Source organism: Rhinoderma darwinii, chromosome 2, assembly GCF_050947455.1.
Source record: "Rhinoderma darwinii isolate aRhiDar2 chromosome 2, aRhiDar2.hap1, whole genome shotgun sequence".
In the NCBI taxonomy this organism is placed as follows: Eukaryota; Metazoa; Chordata; class Amphibia; order Anura; family Rhinodermatidae; genus Rhinoderma; species Rhinoderma darwinii.
In genome coordinates, this window is record NC_134688.1 from 129,149,237 (window position 1) to 129,170,610 (window position 21,374).

General features: G+C 39.9%; 1 protein-coding gene across 2 annotated transcripts in view; it reads left to right on the forward strand.

The window, feature by feature from the left end:
* The window catches only part of VWA8 (von Willebrand factor A domain containing 8), a 458,876-nt gene that overhangs the window by 422,537 nt on the left and 14,965 nt on the right, over positions 1–21,374 (forward strand). For both annotated transcript variants that reach the window (XM_075852288.1, XM_075852287.1), the window contains exons 39-41: positions 3,479–3,587; positions 9,832–9,988; positions 11,690–11,798. In XM_075852288.1, coding sequence (XP_075708403.1) covers positions 3,479–3,587; positions 9,832–9,988; positions 11,690–11,798 — 375 coding nt within the window. The remainder of the gene's footprint in view (positions 1–3,478; positions 3,588–9,831; positions 9,989–11,689; positions 11,799–21,374) is intronic.

Here is a 21,374-nt window from a genome sequence, read left to right on the forward strand (position 1 = left end):
CGCAGCGGTCGCAATTGCGACCGGGCCCCGAAGCCAGGGGGCCCACGGCCCCCCGCACCACATCAATAAAAAGTTACTATAGTAACTCGGGCCGCGGGCCCCTGTTACTATAGTAACATACTTTACTTACCTTCCTGGTTCCGGATCGCAGCGGAGGTCCTGACGTCAAGCGCTGTGCGCAGCGCATGACGTCACAGCGCTATGCGCCGCGCACAGCATCGCGACGACAGAACTTCCGCCGCGGCCGAAGAAGGTAAGGTTAGCCCTGACTGGCGGGGTCCGACTCCCGGCACCCGCCAATCAGCGGTTTTGAAGGGGCCGCAGCACTCGTACGAGAGCTGCTCCCCTTCATTCCTGTCACTTCATTCCAGTCACACTGTGAATCCGTGTCGGCGATTCACAGTGTGGGCGAGTAGTGAAATGAAGGGGAAGCAGCTCTCGTACGAGTGCTGCGGCCCCTTCAAAACAGCTGATTTGCGGGTCCCGGGCGACACATCAGCTATTGATGGCCTATCCTGAGGATAGGCCATCAATGTTTAGGGACTGTACAACCCCTAAGCCTACGATGAGACAGGATCACAGATTGTGTGATCCTGTCTGCTGAGCCCTGTATCTAAGCCAATCACATGGTAGGCTTAGATACATGGCCCATGCGTGATCCTGTCTGCTGGGCCCTGTATATAAGCCTACCACACGTGTTACTAATCATTTTTTGTGTGTTTTCTTACAGGTTCGGTCATTGGACTACGTCAGATTCCAGGACTACTTCGATGATGGCTTTTTTTTTTATTATCAATAAAATGGTTAATGAGGGCTGTGTGGGTTTTTTTTTTATTTCAATAAAATATTTTTTCTATGTCTTTTGTGTTTTTTTTTAAACTACATTACTACCACATTTAGTAATGGCCGCCGGCTGATTGACAGCATCCATTGCTAAGGCGGGGCTTAGTGTTAGCCGATGCAGAGGCTAACACTAACCCCCTTTATTACCCCGGTACCCACCGCCACCAGGGGTGCTGGGAAGAGCCGAGTACGATCCAGTACCTGACCGTCTGTAGTGATGGTAGGCCACTGGGGTGGCCGCAGGCTGGTATTATCAGGAGGGGAAAGGTCAAAAACAGTGGCCCTTCCTACCCTGGTGATGCTAGGCTGCTGCTGCTGCTTTATTGTATCTGGCTGGTTATGAAAAATGGGGGGGACCCCACGTCATTTAAAAAAAATAATAATTGGAAAGAACGATGTGGGGTGTCCCCCCCCCCCCCCAATTTTCATAACCAGCCAGATACAACACAGCAGCAGCAGGCAGCATTACAAGGGTGGGAAGGGCCACTGTTTTTGGCCTTTCCCAGCCTAACACTACCAGCCTGCGGCCACCCCGGTGCCTGCCCGTCACTACAGATGGTCGGGTACTGGTTCGTACCCGGCTCTTCCCAGCACCCCTGGTGGCGGTGGGTACCGGGGTAATAATGGGGGTTAGTGTAGCCTCTGCACCGGCTAACATTAAGCCCTGCCTTAGTAATGGAGGTTGTCAATCAGCCAGCGGCCATTACTAAGGCGGTGATAATAAAGTTTAAAAAGATACAAGCACATAGAAAAAATATTTTATTGAAATAAAAAAACACAACCCTCATTAACCATTTTATTGAGAATAAAAAAAAACGCCGTCATTGAAGTCCTCGAATCCGAAGTCCAACAACCGAACCTGTAAAAAACCACAAACACACAAAAATAATCAGTAACACATAAAGAAGCAAAATTATTATTCTTCCCTATCCTGGGTCCAGCGCTGGAGACGCAATGTCAGCGAGCTGGGCCCTGTATCTAATCCAATCATGTGTGATACTGTCTGCTGAGCTGTGTATCTAATCCAATCATGTGTGATACTGTCTGCTGGGCCCTGTATCTAATCCGATCATGTGTGATACTGTCTGCTGGGCCCTATATCTAATCCGATCATGTGTGATACTGTCTGCTGAGCCACTGTATCTAATCCTATTGTGTGATACTGCCTTCTGAGCCACTGTATCTAATCCTATCATGTGTGGTACTGTCTGCTGAGCCACTGTATCTAATCCTATCATGTGTGGTACTGTCTGCTGAGCCACTGTATCTAATCCGATCATGTGTGATACTATCTGCTGGGCCACTGTATCTAATCCTATTATGTGTGGTACTGCCTGCTGAGCCACTGTATCTAATCCTATCATGTGTGGTACTGTCTGCTGAGCCACTGTATCTAATCCTATCATGTGTGGTACTGTCTGCTGAGCCACTGTATCTAATCCTATCATGTGTGATACTGTCTGCTGGGCCACTGTATCTAATCCTATCATGTGTGATACTGCCTTCTGAGCCACTGTATCTAATCCTATCATGTGTGGTACTGTCTGCTGAGCCACTGTATCTAATCCTATCGTGTGTGGTACTGTCTGCTGAGCCACTGTATCTAATCCTATCGTGTGTGATACTGCCTGCTGGGCCACTGTATCTAATGCTATCATGTGTGATACTGCCTTCTGAGCCACTGTATCTAATCCTATCATGTGTGATACTGTCTGCTGAGCCACTGTATCTAATCCTATCCATAGTTTATAGGGTCGTAGTGCTATAGATATGCTATGCTGTCTCATATACACACTTTTTTTTGGGCGGACACATATGTATTGGGGCTATTTCCCTGACATTTTAAGCCCTGAGGGTATGTTCACACGGCAGCGTCTGTTACGGCTGAAATTACGGTGCTGTTTTCAGGAGAAAACAGCACCGTCATTTCAGCCGTAATGGCATGTGCAGGCGTCTTTCGCTGCATCCATTACGGACGTGATTGGAGCTGTTTTTCTATGGAGTCCATGGAAAACGGCTCCATTTACGTCTGAAGAAGTGACAGGCACTTCTTTGACGCGGGCGTCTTTTTTACGCGCCGCCTTTTGACAGCGGCGTGTAAAAAAAATGACCGGCACAGAACATCGTAAGACCCATTCAAATGAATGGGCAGATGTTTGCCAACGCTTTTGAGCCGCATTTTCGGACGTAATTCAATGCTAAAACGCCCGAATTACGTCCGTAAATAGGGTGTGTGAACCCAGCCTTAGTGACGCCCCCGGCTGCTAGTGCTGCATTGTTGGGTCACTTAGGAGACCCAGCGATGCAGCTGAAAGCTGCGGACCGTCGGCCATGAGAAGTTTGCGGGGGGGGGCCCAGTAAGAATTTTTTCATCGGAGCCCATGAGCCTTTAGCTACGCCCCTGATACACATTATGCAGTTCTTTACATTCAGATTTGTAGTTTTGCTATAAAGAGCTAGAACTAGATTGTTAAATCTGTATGTGATAAACTTTTTTTAGATTAGTGTTGCATTGTTGTCTGGATAGACCTTGTGCATTACACAAGATATGATGGACGTCTCTTGTTCTCTACTTAGCCAATGTAGTGCAGCTAATAGAGTCCATTGCTAACGGAAATAATACTTTGTATTTCAGATCACAGTGCAGAAAGATAGTGGTTTGGATGTGAACTTACCAAAACATGGAAAGCTGGATCCGGATAACACGCCTCATGTTGGTGGTAATACATGGGCTGGTGGAACAGGTAAATAAACATACCGTTTTGAACATACTTTATGCACACATGTAGTTAAAGGGTTATTGCAGGACTCGATTGATAATAAACGAAGGATGGAAACCTACAGAGAATAAGAAAAGATGTCACTTACTCACCATTTCCCAATAATGTATCTAGGACTTCTTCCATGTATGCTTGATGTCCATTAGGCTATGTTCACACAAGCTGATACGCTGCAGATTTTTTTCTCCGGGTTTGCAAAATCTGCGGCATATTATACTAGCTACAGCGAGGATGAGAATTTTAACAAATCCCATCCATACGCAGCGGACAAAATGTGTGCGAAAATGACATGCGGTGTGGATTTTAAATCCTCATTTTATCAATTTATGATGCAGATTTTCATAGCGGATTGCGCCCTTTGCAATGCATAGGGGGAAATCCGCAGCAAATCGGCTCCAAAATATGCATGTAAAACATGAAGGTTTTGCCACAGATTCCTTTCAAAACACCGGATTTGTTTTCCATCGCAAATCTGGTACTTGTGGAGGTACCCTTAGAGTCCAATTATTATTGAAAATTTCCAACATGCCGATCAATTGACATATTTTGTGAGATATTTATTTCATAGTGTTGGGAGCTTCAACCATAGTCACATATGGGGCAGTGTAGACAACTACTAAAGAAGTGGACTTTTCTTCTCTCTATGAACTGGATGGACAGTCAGATGAACAATGTGGCTGTTTTAGATGTGTTATTCTTGTAGATTTAAAGTTACACACTTGACGGCAGAAGTGGTTTCATTCAGCATATAGGGACCAGGTTTTCACATACCACACACTGATGTGCCACTGCATTGGGTGTATCAGTATATTGCAGGGAACGTCTGGGTATTTGCAGGCATCAGATGTAGAGCTATACTCTGACAATTGTCATAAATCACTATACACGTTTTGACAGACAGAATATTTGTTGACGGTGATCTAACAAATGATTAAAATGTTTTATAAGATTTGATTTTATTTTTTTTCCTCACCACACACATCAAAGGATATGTACACCTTTGAAATCGTTTGTCTTTTTTATAAATAAAAATGTCTTAGTGTGATTGGTGCAACTTTTAAACGGCAGTTTTTCACGTCCGAGGTGGGCTACGTTCGTTTGAATGTAGCCTAAGTTCATAACTTAGGTGTGATCAATTACAAGTAGATCCAGTGTGTCAGAGACACGCAGGACACGCTGTCATTGAACCCGTCAGTGCCGCTGACCTGATGGATTCAGGTCTCCGAGCAAGATGCAGCTGCTCTATATACAGGATACAAAGCAGCTGTATCTAGTAAAAATAATTTTTAATCAAATGTATTTAGAAAATGTATTAGAAGACACACTGATAGACACTTTTATTTAAAAAAAACAAACATTTCAAAGGTGTACATAGCCTTTATTAATTGACTGCTTGTAAAGAATTCAGATACGTGCGTGTGATCAGCACATTGCTTTGTACAAGTGTTTCCTGTAGGAATGCTGGTGTTCAGTCATATATGTTTTCTACTGGCACTTAGTTGTCCCCCCTTTCCCCCTTGTTAACATCATCTCTGATCTTAATCCTGGGTGTTCAGAATTCAGGGCCTCACCTGTGAACCTGCATCTGGAGGGAGCACACTAGTGTGCAGTGAAGAAGCAGCAGCTTGTGTGCGATCATTTCTATTATGTAAGATGTCACTTCTGGAATTCACTCATCTTAATGATGCCTCAGAAGCGTAAACTTTTCTCTGGGTCATTGAATGAATTTTCACTCTTCAACAGAAAATGCTGACACCTGCAAATCTATTATCTTTTCCTGGGTGATCGTATAAATCTGCAGATAATCTAATTGTGTTATTTTAACTTTATTTCTGTTTCCATAGTACAATTTAGATTCCAATTTTTGATTCTCTGACATCATAATCTGTTTGTTCACGATCTGCTAAGCGTATTGTGCTTGATTTATAGGCCCATAAACAGCTAACTTAGTCCTCTTACTATAATGCACTAAATCTGATAGAGAACAGGGTGCCCAATACCAAAAATCTAAATTGGCTTTTCCACTCCTGCCGCTGGTTCACACCACCAAACCATTCATTCAACATAGGAAGGCCCAGAAGTTTTAAGACCTATATTCCCTTTGTAACCCATGTGGTAGAAACATGGGGCATAGTTGTACACTGGTCTTATAGCAGCTGCGAGGGCTTTCACTTGTAGAACTTTTCTCTGATCTTTTTGCCATGATATGCGTCTACCAAGATTTTTCCAAATATTTTACATTTATTGGCTCAATTATGGTATCTCAGTGCCAGAACTTGGACGTGTTTCCCATATGTCCCTAACATGATAGACTTTCCATACACATGACTTCAACTGAAATCTTTCCAACAGGTCTTAACTCTCATCTAGAAGGTTAAGGAAAAATAATTACTAAGTTAAATGTATATGCATAGTCACTGTGCTGCAATGTCTTCTCCATGTCTACGGAACTCTGCCATTTGATAATGAAATTGAATATGTCTCCTTTATGTTTATTTCAGCAAATAATTTTACCCTTACTTATACTATCAAAAAGATGAATGGATGTACAGTCTGAATTTTGTTAATGGCCGCAGAGTCGGCTGTAGTTTCACACATGAAAAGACCATAGGAACTTTCGGAAACTTAAAGAGCAGCTCCACCCAAAGAGTATTCAGCATTTATTTATAAACGGCATCTGATCTTAGTAACACACAACACGGTTGTAACAACATTTCACTGATGTTCTTGACACGTAGACCAGTGCAGTGTGGTATTACTGTTTGGACACAACTATTATGGAAAACTTTTATGTGTCAGCACTATTATGGGCTATGGTTACCATTTTAGTTAAAATTGCTGTGTAAGCATAATAGACTTTGTTACACTACAGTGTGTGCACTTTGCCTTCAACCATACCTTGAGCTAAATTATGAAAACATGACTATGCCCCTTGGCAACTCGGCCTTTCGTGCCAAACATTTCTCCTAGCTTTCAGTCTCTTGGACAGGAAGTAGCTGTCTGACGGTTATATATATTGTTAGCTATATAAGGTCTCCTAGGGCTAATTTTTCCATCACCTGGTGAACACTCCCACTACCATTAGTCTTTTTGTAAAGATTTTGTTTTTGCCTCAGGAATGCAAAGGACCCCCATTGGCTGTAGTCGGCTTTATTTTGTAGACATCATGTTGATCCATTGTAGTTGATTGAGATTGGATTAAAATTTAGGCTTGCACTTCATAAAATATATAGAAAGGAAATGATTAAATGATTTTGTACGACTTGAAGTTGGCCATACAAACTAGTAAAATAATATGTTCTTTCATAGTATATATATTTCTTGCCCTAGGAGTTATCTTTTTCTCCATGTTAATAATGTTCTACGCACTAAGGGTACGGTTCCACGTAGTGGCGTTCACATGCACTGGCAAATGATCGATCGATTTTCCCAGTAATAGCAGTAATAATCGTTTGCCATCAAGCACCACAAGTGAGCGGGGCTACGGCCACGGCTATGTGGGACCGTACCCGGTGTAAAGTCTTTTGCTTGTAAAACGGCTAACAGTGTGATCAACAAATTAGTGTCCGCTGTAAATGATGTTTTTATCTGTGTGTAATGCATCTTCATGAAGGTAGGGCGCATCACTGGTATTAATGGACAGAAGAACTTGCTAGAACTATATGAAAGAAGTGAACTTTAATATTTTCTCTTTATCAAGATCAGATAATTTACAAATTACAATCATTTCATATGCTTTTCTTGGCTGATTCTTAAGATGATTTGACTAATATATTACTGACGTAATCTGCTTCTCCATGAGCTCTGCTCCATGAATAGTTTATTTACCTATACGAGATATAAAAGATAAAGGCATGCAATCTTATATCTGTTATTAGTGAGACTTGAGTTCTCCTCATTCTATTAAATAAATGAATGACCCAGTTTACACTGAATAACTTAACACTAGATTGTATTTGAGCTATTTTTTGGATACAAAGATCGTTTCTCAGCGTGCTCAGATTTGTTAATGGCTAGGAGAATATTTCCAGCCATTTTTATTGCTTCCAATGCATGTAAAGTTTAAAAAAAAAACAAGCATATCATCTTGATTAAAAGTATCCTAGCTTTTGTGAACACAGCTCCTATGCAGATCTATGTGTTTTCATAGTTACAAACTACAAATAAGCCCTGTTTGTAGTTTAAACTCCTCTTTTACTGTATCTCGGTTAGCTAAAAGAGTAGGCAGTGGAGTAAGATAACACCTGACTATAGGATAACATGACACACAGGGTTTGTTTGCAGTATGTAACCATGGTGACACACAGGTCTGCATAGGAGTTGTAAACATACAATATGCAAAGTTACTTCATTTTTGTTTTTTAGTATCATTGGAACAATAAAAAGAAAAAAGCCTGCGAAAGTGCACATGGCTCTCCTGACATGTCTGTTTTTAGTAATTACTTGTTTATAAACGCTCATGATTGCTGAATTATGCTCATGTTGTAGTGCACTGACCGCTCGCTCTTCAGCCCGTTTGTCTCATCAAGTTGATAATAATTTAGCTATAATGAGCCTTTATGAGTGCTAAATAAAATAGACAGACAAGCTAAAGAGCGAGCTGTCCGTGCACTACGCCAACGGATTTAAACGTAACAACATTTTTAACAAAGACCTATTGGCGAAATGATTTATACCCCAAAATTAAGTTAATGCAAAAACGTTAAACAGTGTCCCCCTTAGAAGAAATGTATTGTCTGTTCATTTTTGCCAAATTTCCATTTGTTTAACCACATTTTTACTACATTTTAAACGTATAAAATGTGAACAAAATTTTTTAACAATTCTGAGTTACATGGTGTACTTTCCTACATTTAAAGTGGTTTACACAGTGTGAATGGTTTCTTGGTACCTGAGGGCAATACATTGTGGGAACTCCGATAATAGTTACACAAAGCTAGGGTGTTAGGTCGCATGTGACAGATTCCAGCTGACTGTCAGATTCCAAGCAGCAATTCGCAGAATTTTTACTAAGGCTAAAAAGATGATGTCACTAAAGATTGTTAAAAAATATATATAATAATAATAATAATGAGTGAAGCAAAGTATTTGCAGTGACTTTAGGGACATATGGAAATATCCTATCCATTTGAATGCCGGCTTATCCTGTAGTTACATTTTGTCTTCTGTTCAATCAGAACATTTTTTAATACATCATTTGATCAGGTACAAAGATAAAAGAATGTGTCTATGTATGCAACATAAAAATATGCTAATATCTAGTAAATTACATAGCATGGTGACGGTTTATTTCTATATACTTCTATAGTTCACAGTTATCCACATTGTGAGTTAGGGGTGATGAGGGCAACAACCTTTACTCACACAAATGAAAGTGGTAGAAAGCTTCAAAGGTTTTGCGGTCCTTCTTTAGAACTTGTCTAGCCATGATGCCGTGGGCCTCAGAGGTCGGAGGACTTGGAGCTGGAAGAAGAAATCAGTCCTCTAGATCTGAAGGGTTTTTCATCATTCCAATATAATCATATATTATAACACCTATGTGAACTTTAGTGAAAAACAAGACGGTCTTTGCCAGCAATTCCCAAGAAGTTGTGTTGACATGTGCTTATTATTAGTGTTCACATTGTAAGGGTCAAAGGAAAGGTCAAGGATTCATTTACTTCAAGATTCCTCCTGTTTGCCTACACCAAGGTGCATATAGTGTGTAGCCTAGACTTTTATGTCACATGGCTGTCAATCATTTACTGTGCGCTGCAAAAAACATCTATTTTTGGACATATATACCAGTATACACTATGTAGGATAAACCATGCCTGTGGTTATGACAATTGTTTGGTTTTAACACATGAAAGGATATGATGTGCAGCTAATACCTTCCTATACATGTAGAAGACAGGCAGAAACGAATACTTGTCATTATATCATGTAGCAATGAATGTCTGACATTACCTGGACCTCAGTTGTTATATTTAATAAATAATAGGGAAAAAAATTCTTCCTCAAAAGTGAACGTTTTCTTATCTATGACGTACTATTCAGAGTTCATGTGACATTATCAGAGAGATGTTGCATGCTGTAAAACTGTTTTTATTTAACACTAAAATACTCTGGATGGCATTATTGTTGTATGGGTCCCATGCCCAATGGATGAGGTGGTTGTGAATGGGTAATTGTAAAGAAACGGGTTAAAATGGATGTCATTTCCCAGGTGGCAGAGACACAGCAGGATTGGGTGGAAAAGGTGGTCCATATCGTCTAGATGCAGGACACAAAGTCTATCAGGTGTCACAAGCCGAAAAAGATGCTGTACCCGAGGAAGTTAAAAGAGCAGCTAGAGAAATGGCAGAGAAGGCATTTAAACAAAGGTAACGTGTCCTGATAATGTCATTAAAGAGACTCCTGACATGTCTGTTTTAGGAAATACACTCCTACTTTTGAGAAGTTAAGAAGCAGTCTATGCAGAGAGTAGATGCTTGGTAGTGACCCAGCATTGAATCTTAATCTTAAAGAAACACTAAACATATAAAATATGCAAAAAATATAGACAATACCATCAATTCTTCCCTTAGTCTCCCAATTTTAATCCTATTTAGTCTCATATGGTAATTAACCTCTTCCCGTCACAGCCCTGCCTTTTCACGTCCTATTAAAGTGCTACTTTCCATTAGAACGTGAATCCGCGTCCGCTGGTGCCCCCACGGAAGTGTTTCAGGGGCTCCCTCATGTGAGGGAGCGGATGGTAGAGACGGGGGGAGGCGATGGGCCAAACCTGTTGGCTCCAATAACCCCTTAGATGTTGCACTCAATAGTGACCGCTGCATTAAAGGAATTTGAAAGAGACTGCCAGTCTGTCGGCACCTTGCAATGCCATTGCGGAGTGCCGATAACTTTCAATGGCAGACAATAATGCTTTGGAGTCCTAAGTATTCCAAAACATTTTGATCATTGGATCATAGCTTCTAGTCCCCTAGTAAGACAAATAAAAAATGTAATAAAGTTCAACAAGATTTAATAAAATAAGTCCCACCCCAAAAAAACATGCTTTCATTAAAATAATATTTACTTTTTAAAAACAGTAAAAAAAAAAGAATAATTAAAATTGGTATTGCGACAATTGTAACGACCTGTAGAAAAAGATAACATTACTTAAACCTCTTATTACTTAAAGCTCGTTGTTGAAGCACTTCCGCAATATTTTTTTTTCCTTGTTCCACCTGTGAAAAGAATTCTAAAAACAATAATGTGTGCACACCAAAATGGCACAAAAAAAACCAACATAAAAACAAGTCCCATTCACGGAAAAATTTAAACATTACGGGTCTCAGAAAGTGGCACCCCAAAAATCGTTTTTGTGTTTTTTTGTTTACATAAAACAAGCTTTAATTCAGCAAAAGTAGTAAAACCAAAAAAAGTTGAACATTTGGTATCACCATAATGGCAGAATTGCTGTTTTTTTCCATCTCCCCCAAAAAAAGACGTTCAAGAGTTAATCATTGCATTTATACGTACCTATCAATAGTACCAATAAAAACTATTTATTATTTTATATGTGTCCCAGAAAATCAACCATTTCACACCTCCACCTTTTCACAATCCTGTGTCTGTCTGTTAGGCAACTGGCTGCAGCAGGAGCCTCCCCCCTCTGCCTTGTCTGCTATAGGAGACAAATATTGTTACGTTCTGCCCCATAGCCAAGTCCTGCCTTTCATCCATTTACCAGCCTAAAATGGAAGAAATTAGCAGGAAATTAACCCCTGTGTTCTCTGCAGAGTTTCTACAACCATGTGGCAGATAATTCTACTTTTTTCTGCTGCTTCCTTTGATTTTTTTTTTATTGCCATTGCTCTTGCTTATCATAATTTTGTTCCCCAATATACTATGTATTGTGGCTAGAAAGTGTAGCTTCACTTTAAATACACAACAAATGTGTAAACTTGATAATTTGCTTATAGTAATACACAATTAGGCTACCACACTACCATATGACTTTATTTTGTTTCTTTTGATCTGTTTCTTTTTTTTATTAAGTAAATTATTTTATGTGTATAGCATTGTGTTGTTTATAGGTTGAAGGAAATTCAAATGAGTGAATATGATGCTTCTACATATGAACGTTTCTCAGGAGCTGTACGCAGACAAGTTCAATCTCTCCGGGTTATCCTGGACAGTCTACAGGTAATCTGTTTTAAAAAAAAGTATGATAATGCAGACAGGAAATTGCTTTGGATACTGAGTATTGTCTGTGGTCCTATTTCTGCTACATGTATTTAAAAAAAATGTATAACTAAAATTGAATACACATTACCTGTAATGATGCAGCAATAATACAATAGAACATCAGAATCTATCAGCAATTCTGATTGCCAATTTTCAAAAAGACGCATGCACTTTAAACAGATGCAGGTATGAGATGCCTGTGAAGAGTTAACTCCATTTGTGATCAGAGCAAACACCATGATTGTGAACAAATACATACAGTATTGGTTTTTTATTTATATTTTTTTATTCTACTGGTATATTTCCATATATATATAATATATATATATATATAATTATTATTATTACTAACTGTATTGTATCTGTAACTTGAGGAATCCGTACTGTGTTGGAATAGTACCTACACAATGCTGCCTCCTAGTTTGTTTGGACTAGTTTGCTTTCTGCATCCAGCTTTAAACTGTCCTCTTGAGTGCAGTCTTCACCAGTCTTCACCAAGCTGATTGAGGAGTAAATCATAGGTAGCTACCATGCACCATGTAAAAAAATGTATATCCGGCGGTATATGTTTGTTTGTTTTTTTGCGGGATTCCTCAGGATGGAATAGTATAGTCTGCTACGCTATTACTTCCTTAAAAGAAAGGTATACTGACGTATTCCAGACCAACAATGGCAAAAAGAGTGTTCTTTATAATGGAGCCACGTTTAGCTTGTACGTCGGGAGCTTTTGTAGGGCATTAACGTGATGTGAAGGGGGCCAAATAGTCCCAGAAAATAATTAATTTGAATGAACTCTAGTGTGTTAACCGTATTCACCTAATGGTTAAGTATGAATAAACTTTACGGTCAAATTCCAAGCAAAAACTGAAACTTCAGTTTGCTGGTACGATTTATGGAACTCTTCTTTCCCCCCATAATTTTGCGTGAACTGGGCTTTTGTGGAGATTCCCCACTGTTCTCTACTACACCTTAGTCGAAGATTAAACTGGTCGTGACAATGGAGCAGCGCTGTCATTAGACAGTTGGGAGTCAGCATAGTTAATACTACAACTGACAACTGCATCAAACAATGACAGGTTAATTTCATGAGTTTGTATAGGAAATACTGCAATTGCCAGTACCGGTGACCACAAATGTGCTACAAGGACCATTACTTATTTTACTCTGGTCCCTCAGCAGCAAGATGTAAGGTATTTTATTGTACTTAGAATGCAGAAAAATGTTTATTTTCTATTGGAATTAGGCTTTTAATGATATGTAGTCAATTACTGTATTATACAAGTAAAAAGTTTGGTTGATTTTTAATTCCCTGATTAGTATTTCCTCCTTTTCAATTCCATTTGGACGATTCTGCTTTTACTATATTTTATTGACCATAAGACTGTAATAACATGCACTTTTTTCTGCGGTTTTGCCATGATTTCATACGAATGCTCATTCCCGATCATTGCCCTGTGTAAACATCACAACGATCAGCCAATGAACGAGCATTTGCACATTCATCAGCTGATATGCTCGTTTACCCTGCCAACAAAATGGTTTCTAGTCAGCAGCACATCTCTGTAAAAAGGGATATGTCCTGCCTATGTAATGGAAATGTATGGGGACGAACCAGCGTAGTAACGTTCGCTCATCCCCATACATAAACGATTATTGCTCCTTGCGATAGAAGCGACAGAGCGCCAATCGACGAGCTGTCTTGTTGATCGGGCCATGAAAGAGGAGCCTTAGTGAACACTTTATACGTCATTAGGATCCCTTGCAAACTGGATCATCGTTCCTCCTGACAAAATGCAAACAGACTCAAATTTTTCTGTAAATTGATGACACCAGACAAGACAACGGGACGTCCGCCAACTCTATCATGGCCATCCCAGAGCAAACAAAATATTTACATTGAGGCAGCAAGTAGAAGATCAGGAGAGGAAAAACACACAACAATTAGTGTATTAGTGAATATACTTATTTATCCATTTAAAATATTTCCAGTTAATTTTTGAAGTACAGAACCCCATTTGCACCTGATAAAAAAATATATATATAATTTAAAAAATAAAAATTCTACACATCCTAATACATTACTATGCTGAAGTTGCTGTCCATTCCAGCCGAATGCAATATGAAGAAGCACACTGAAACTGTCAATGAATCCCAATTACACGAAAGACTTTTTATATAAATGTATCTTACTAATTATACTGTGCTCACTTACCACAATTATTGTGCGAGTCCATCCTCCATATCACAATACCGGTGTCTTTCCAAGTTGTTTAATTTGAGCCTACTGAAGCCACAGCTATAACATTATATCCTACCGTAAATAACTCTATTAAGCCACGCAGTGCAGTGTAGACAGGTTGCTCCATGGATATCTACCAGATCTGTGTGTAAATACAGATGGAGAGACAGGTATGCTAGAGCTAAAGATTCTTAATCAATTATCAAAATATATATTATTAATCAGGGCTTCTTGCTACAAGCAAAGGCTTCTGAGCATTTTATTATGATGATGTCCTCCGCAGGGTAATGCAGAGATCGAATTTGCAGACTTCAGTCACATTTACGTTTTGAATTTCTCTCAACCCTTATCCAAGTCAAGAGTTTGCTTATCTGACTTTATTTTAAATAATAATATAGTCAATCCCTTGACCCTTAGGCTACACTCAGACAAGCGTGATTTGCACACGTAAAAAATGCAGCGTTTTTTCTGTGTTTCATGTCCATCAGTGTGCATTTCGTATTGCCATCCGCACCAATATAGAACATGCAGTGAGTTTCACGCAATGGACACTCGCGTGAAAACTCACGTATGTCAGAATGGACCCATTGAAATAAATGGGTCCGTGTGCTGTGCGTTATTTCAATGCACATCACATGGACGAGGAACACGCTCGTCTGAATGGGCCCTAGCTCAGCCACTTCAGAGGTCTTTTACAGGGCAAATATCTTCATAGAGCATACCAGCCATGCCTTTAGTTGAACATATGAATTTCCTTTTTTGTAGCTGACGTTTTTCAATTTGATGATGACTGCAAGGCAATGGTGACTGTCATTGACCAAGGCCATTTACTGTCAATGGTATAATAATTGACAATAATATGCATATGGATAAAAGCTAGAATGGGAAATTTTAGCTGACAGCCTTAAAGGGAACCTATCACCAGCATTTCGCCTGTTAACCCAGCAATACCTGGTGGAAGTGGGTGGAAAATCATTTTTATGTAGCCTACAATTATCTTCTAGGTCGGCTCCGTAGCTTTAGTAATCACTTTTTTAGTGTTCCCATGCCGTATGCTAATGAGCATAAGAGAGTCATATCTTCATTTCTCAAGCATTTTTTAGTTAACCCAACCTCCTTACTTTGACTGCTCCTCGCCTCCCCCTGCATACACGAAATCCCATGCTTGCGCATCGATGTCCTATTCTGGTGTGTGCATACAATGGGACACCAAAGCGGAGCATGTGCAGTAACTAGATTTTAGGCCCGGACGAAGCAGGGAAGGGTGTCGGACGATACATGACAGGCGCGAGCGCGCAATCTCAGACAAAATTTTGCCATTCAGGGTGGGGCAGTTTTCGGCGGTGTTCGGGCATAAGAAGAGGAACGAACGAGACTGCCGGATTAATTACCATAAAAGGCGCTAAATGTTTGCAGACCGTTATTTACGGTCATAGGAGGAGTTTAGACAAGGGGATAGCGGCAATGAACTTTTGACAGCAGCGGCCAGCGAGTGGTGAGTAGAGTTCAATAGGTGAAATGCTGGTGACAGGTTCCCTTTAAATAAAGTAGTCATGATTATTTTATTGACAACGGGTTTCAAAACTGTACCTTTCCCTAGTCAGCTCATAACAAAAAAAAAAGATCTCTTCCTGAAACGAATGCAGAAAACTCTTACTCTACTGATGCCTGTAGCGAAGGTTGCATTCAACGTGAACAGTTGTGAATCATATTATGGCCAACATCTGTAGGTAGTCTGGGAAGTTGGTGAATTGGGTGACCTGAAGTCACCAGAGATTACTCCACAGTACACACAACTCGTATGCGGCCTGGTCCTCAGAAATCTTACCGGTACGGTATTCAAATGCATCATCAATAGAAGAAACAAGACAACGTTATTTGAGCTTGGCGACTAATGTTTCCTGTTCTGGTTTTTATCCATATGCGTTTTATTCTTTTTTTCGGATGCATTGCAACAATAAATAGATGGTTGCTAAAGTGTAGATGACTTTGGCAGATCAAGTTTCCCTGTTACTACACTGTAGGTGCCATCAACAGGGTACGAGTACCATTCCGCAAATGAAAAGCTGAAACAGCTGTGAGACAGTGACAGGTAAAGTCATTGAGGGAAGTTACATTTCCCCTAGAATTCTGTCATATGTATCCTAGGCTCCAGGGAATGAGTATTTTTTGCAATAGAAACCTCTAGCTTTCCAATCTCGGCTTAAGGAAAAGCCGGAAAAAGGGCCTGGAGTTGGATTGGGGAAGAGCAGGGCGGGTTCCCCAATCCCTAGTCCATCTCTGTTTGTAGGACAAGGCTGCTGCTCAATTAGCTGCACCTGCAGCCTGTGTATAAAAAGGTGCAGACACAGTGTGTGTCAGTCTCACCCCTGACTCAGACCGGAGACTACTAAGTCTGGAGTAGCTTGTATTCTATGTGAATAAAGACCTGTGTTACTTTGTGTCCAGTGCCTGGTAGGAAGGCACTTGGTATAGTTAGATAATATCTTGTTTAGTTAGTGCTCAGCCGAGCAGGATTTATTTTGTATTTTGCCTTCTTGTACAAGAGGCTGTTTCTTTGACAAGAATAAAACACAGGCAAAGCCCTGTTATGAACTTTAATGCACGGTGTCCCTGTCTCTGGCTACTAAGAAACCGCTGTACCAACCTCTGCTGATGCTAAACCCTCACACAGCCTATAGGGTAGCAGTGGAATGTTGAGTGCTACTCAGGGTTGTTATTATTAGCATTGCTTTCGCTTGCACATGATAAGGTTTATATTGAGGAATAGCCAAAATAATACATACATTGGTACATATTAGAAAAATAAGAGCGATGATATGAGAGACACAAATGCAGTTTTTACTTTTGGTAACCTTTTCTTCTAAACAAGTAGAGAATGAGCACATTAAAAGGCTTTTCTTTGGAAAACAATAAAAACAACCCCTGTCCATATACCCTATTAGGGAATCTCTCTATGCGCCAGAATGGAGAGCCGCTCTGTTGGAACAGATGGATCAATGCATTACATGGACGGTCATCTATTTGAATGGCTGTCATGTAGTGCTACATTTCGGTGGCTGTATGCCTAGACGTGGCTTCCCCCCGCGAAAAACTGCTCTTAGCTAGGAGTTCTAGACGCCAGCCATAAAGGGGTTATCTTGGGAAACTGAAAGGTTTAAGTTATTATAGTACTACGCTATTATAATGATAGATTATTCTTTTTTGTCTTTCCATTATCTCATATACCATCTTTCATAATGTAGTTATTAGATTAACTTCTGAGAAATCAAATTTTCTTACTAAAGTGGACGAATTGTTGTTGTTAAATATGGATTTATTAGTACAATGGATTATTTAGTCTGTCATTTTATTATTTGAAATATGGGATGAGCAAAATCCTGATATTGGAAATTTTTCAAAAACCGCAAAAATGAAGCCTTGATGACAGATCAGACTCGGACCATGTGTAGATAGTACATTTGTTTGAGTAACACAACTCTAGTCATGTATTCAAGAGAATGCAAGGCCATTTACTAACCTTTCTTGTCTCTCTTAGATCTCACATATTTCCTGCACGTATGTTTCCTTCTGGTCCTTAGTCTTCATTTAACTTCTGCTGACATGTGTTAGTAGAAGAAGGATGGGGATGAACGGTTGTCTTGCAGGGAGAGGTACCCTTTTTAATGAGTTGGTATAGGCTGTTAGTTGTGTCACCTCAATGAAAAGGAAGCTTGTGTTATATGTATTGTGGTGATTTATTTCCCATTCATATCTTCGGTGGTCAATCAAATGCTCAGAAATACCTGCAAACCATTTCAGACTGGGGAGTAATTATTATTGGGTCAATCAATGGGATAGTAGTTGTTTTTTTTTTGCTTGAAAGTGCAAACTAAATTGGTTCTGTACATTTATGAAAAAAAAACTCAGTAGATTATAATGGAATATAATGGCTTATAACTAACTCATGTGTTTGGCTAGCCTATTAAATGGCCACCAGCCCTATGAGTCTGTTTTTATGAGAGGAGGTCCTGGGACAGAATGTCCAAACACTGTAGTCTTTCTAGCCAAGATTATTTCCAACAGACTTATCACCCCATATCAGAAAGGTAAGCGCTCCTACACCCGATCATCAGCCCATGTAAAATGGGCTTTAAAATAGCAGGATTTCCAAGTGGAATTGTTTGTAACTGACCCTTAAATCCTGATGCTAATATGGTAGTATACGGATCAGCATACGGTGGTAGTGTTGTTATGCAATATCTTATACAGGTTTTTATTACTGGAAAATCTACCAATCTTATATTTCTTTCATAATAACGCAGAGTTTTAATTCACACACACTTTTTTTGCAGGCAGAATATTCTGCCTCAAAATTCCATTTGGAATTTTGAGGCAGATTTTGATCTGCCTGCACACCGTTTTCTGCGTTTTTCGCTCGCGGCCATTGAGTGCCGCGGGCAAAAACGCTGCGAAATACACTTTCTCATTGTCAATGGGAGGTTAGAGACGTAAACGGCCAAAGATAGGGCATGTCGCTTCCTTCTCCCGCGAGACGGTTTTTCCGCTCGCGGGAAAAAAACGCCTCCGCCTCCCATTGAAAACAATGGGAGGCATTTTCGGGGCCGTTTTTTGTAGCGTTTTCCGACGCGGTTTCCGCGTCAAAAAACTCAGTGTGAACTGACCCAAAGACCTTCAGTGTAAACACAACTTTCTATGTCTGCATTCCCCACCTGACTGTATACCACACGCTACATTTCCTTTATGTGTACTGTACTTACCTTTTTGAACTGCTGCCTTGTGTGTGTGTTAAAGCCTCCATCTTGATTCTTTTTGATTCCCCCAGCTTTCTCTTCCTCTTTGCTTTGCTATCAATCCCATGATGCTTCAGCATAGCATCACATGACCAGCTAAAGACCATCCAATTTCTGCATGCTGGGGGACACTGATTATCAATATCTCTATAGTCTCTCTATATTCTCCTAAATAAACTGAAAAACCCTAAGTATACAGACAGGGAAGTTGCACTATATTCCTCTACATTATATCTGTGAGACAGGAACCTGTCTAAGTATCAGTGGTAGATGATGATAGAAGTTTCTGGCCCCCATCCTGTATAAAACTAGTGTGGTACAGGAACTGCTGAAGCCTGTGATGGGTGACACATCGATCTCCATAGACTGAAGTAGAGAAAGTGTGTCACCGAGCCTGATTCACACTGCTGCTAAGCAACCATCCCAGTCTGATATATAGAGATAGAAACAGCAAGAAAAATAACAGGTGAGAGACTGACACATGGAACACCATAATGGAGCACATGGGAATGTTTTGTTTTGGCCAGAGTGTCACTTTAAATATGAATGGCTAATTTTTTTTATAAAACCTGTTTTGATTTTTGTTTTTTTTCTTTCCTGCGTTTAATATGCTATAAAGAGAATCACCATTTACTCCGCTACAGATCAATTTACAGGGAGAGTTTAGCTCTTTTCATTAGTCCTCACTGCTTTCAAAAGACTTCAGCGCCTCTTTGTGAGCTATGCACATGAGCGGCTCATATCCAGCATTTCATGATGTCACTTCCAAGACATGCTTTTCAAGTAATAATTTGTTCAGCTCAGAGCTGGCCAGCAGCATGAAGATGCTAACTCTAGCGAGATTCTATAGAGTCTGTGAAAAGGCAGCCCGCCAGCTCACTATGAAAGAACTACTCATACTTTCGGAGCTAGCGCACCAGTTGATAAGCAAGACCTCTAACAAAGACCGTATACGTTCCAAAGGAAGTACATGCATTCATTTATTTGTAAAGCTCTGCAGGAATTTGGCATGGTATTGTCAAAGTAAATAAAAATAAGGAGCAAAGAAGTTAAAGGCTATGTACACCTTCGTAAGCAAATGGTTTTCTTTTGTTTGTTTTTTAGTAAATTAATGTATTTTGTGTTTTTAACCAACTTTCATATTCACTTTTATTTTAACTTTTTAAGATTCAGCTTTTATGTTTCCTGTATACGTTGAAGCTGTATCTTTAAAAGTAAAAAAATATATAATAAAAGTAAATTTAAAAGTTGGTTAAAAACACAAAATACATACATTTAATGATAAAAAATTGCTTGTGTACATAGCCTTTAAGGAATAAATATTGTGCACTAAACTGTTATTCGTACAGAGAAAATAAACTTAATTTACAGGGCCCTCATCTGTGCACTAAGGAATATGACGTTTTTAATAAAACAGAACCACTATGAGTCATATTTCTTTACTTTTTTTTGTGTTTGTGTCAAAAGTAAGGCTTCATTCACAGCTGCGTTGTGACATTCTGTTGTTCTGCTCCACCAGAGAAGCAGAACAAGGGCATAACAGAAGCAACCCATTGACTTTAATAGGTTCTGTTGGCTTTCGGTCGGGGGGACCATGATTTTACCGGACACAATAGCGCAGCATGCGGCGCTATTTTCTTCAGTAATCTCCGGTAATCCCTGCCGGATCTGCGACGGATGCCCCCATAAGGAGCCTCCAACCCAGATGTGAACGAAGCCTAAGATAAAAATTGTTCTTCACATATGTGAAACTAATTCCTATCTAGTTATTGTTAACAGCAATCTTAATCATAAAAATTTTCTAATGTGTATGGGTCCCTAAAGGAGTTATGCCAAGAAGAATATTATGTTTATTTAAATAAAGCGACCACATTATAAAAAATTTTGTTTTTTAACTCCTTATTAAAATGATCCGCAGAAGAGTTATGACATTTACTTGCAGAGTATGGCGCCACCTGGTGTTCAAAGTGTAGAGCAATGTGCACGTCTACCTACTGATTTGAGTACAGGTGGACACTCATGCTTAGTCTTTCTCCACACAGTCATGTTTCTGCATAGTGATCCTATGTTCACTGCAAAGCAGCCAATAGAAAGTGCTTGTCTGCGAAGGAGCAGAGCTTCTGCTGTAACATGACAGTATAGCGGAGAAGACTCAATCTCAGCTTGAAGGATTGTAAAGCTGGATTGTAAAGTAAAAAGGGACTATTTTTGTCAGCTGCCAGAGGGGAAGGAGACTGATTTTGCTCAGAGCCCCACCCCCAGCAGCACAGATTAGCAGCAGCACCAAGAGGGGCACGGGGAAGCAAAAGATGATGAATGATGTACTTTCTTATGTTTAAGACACTGCAAATTACTTTGAAACGGCTATAAACAGAATTTCAGGACTTTTGGTATAAAAATGATTCATGGAATAACCCCTTTAACTGGTTGCCGACACAGGACGAGTATGCTCGTCCTGAGCGGCGAGCACTTCGCGCATTAGGACGAGCATACTCGTCCTGT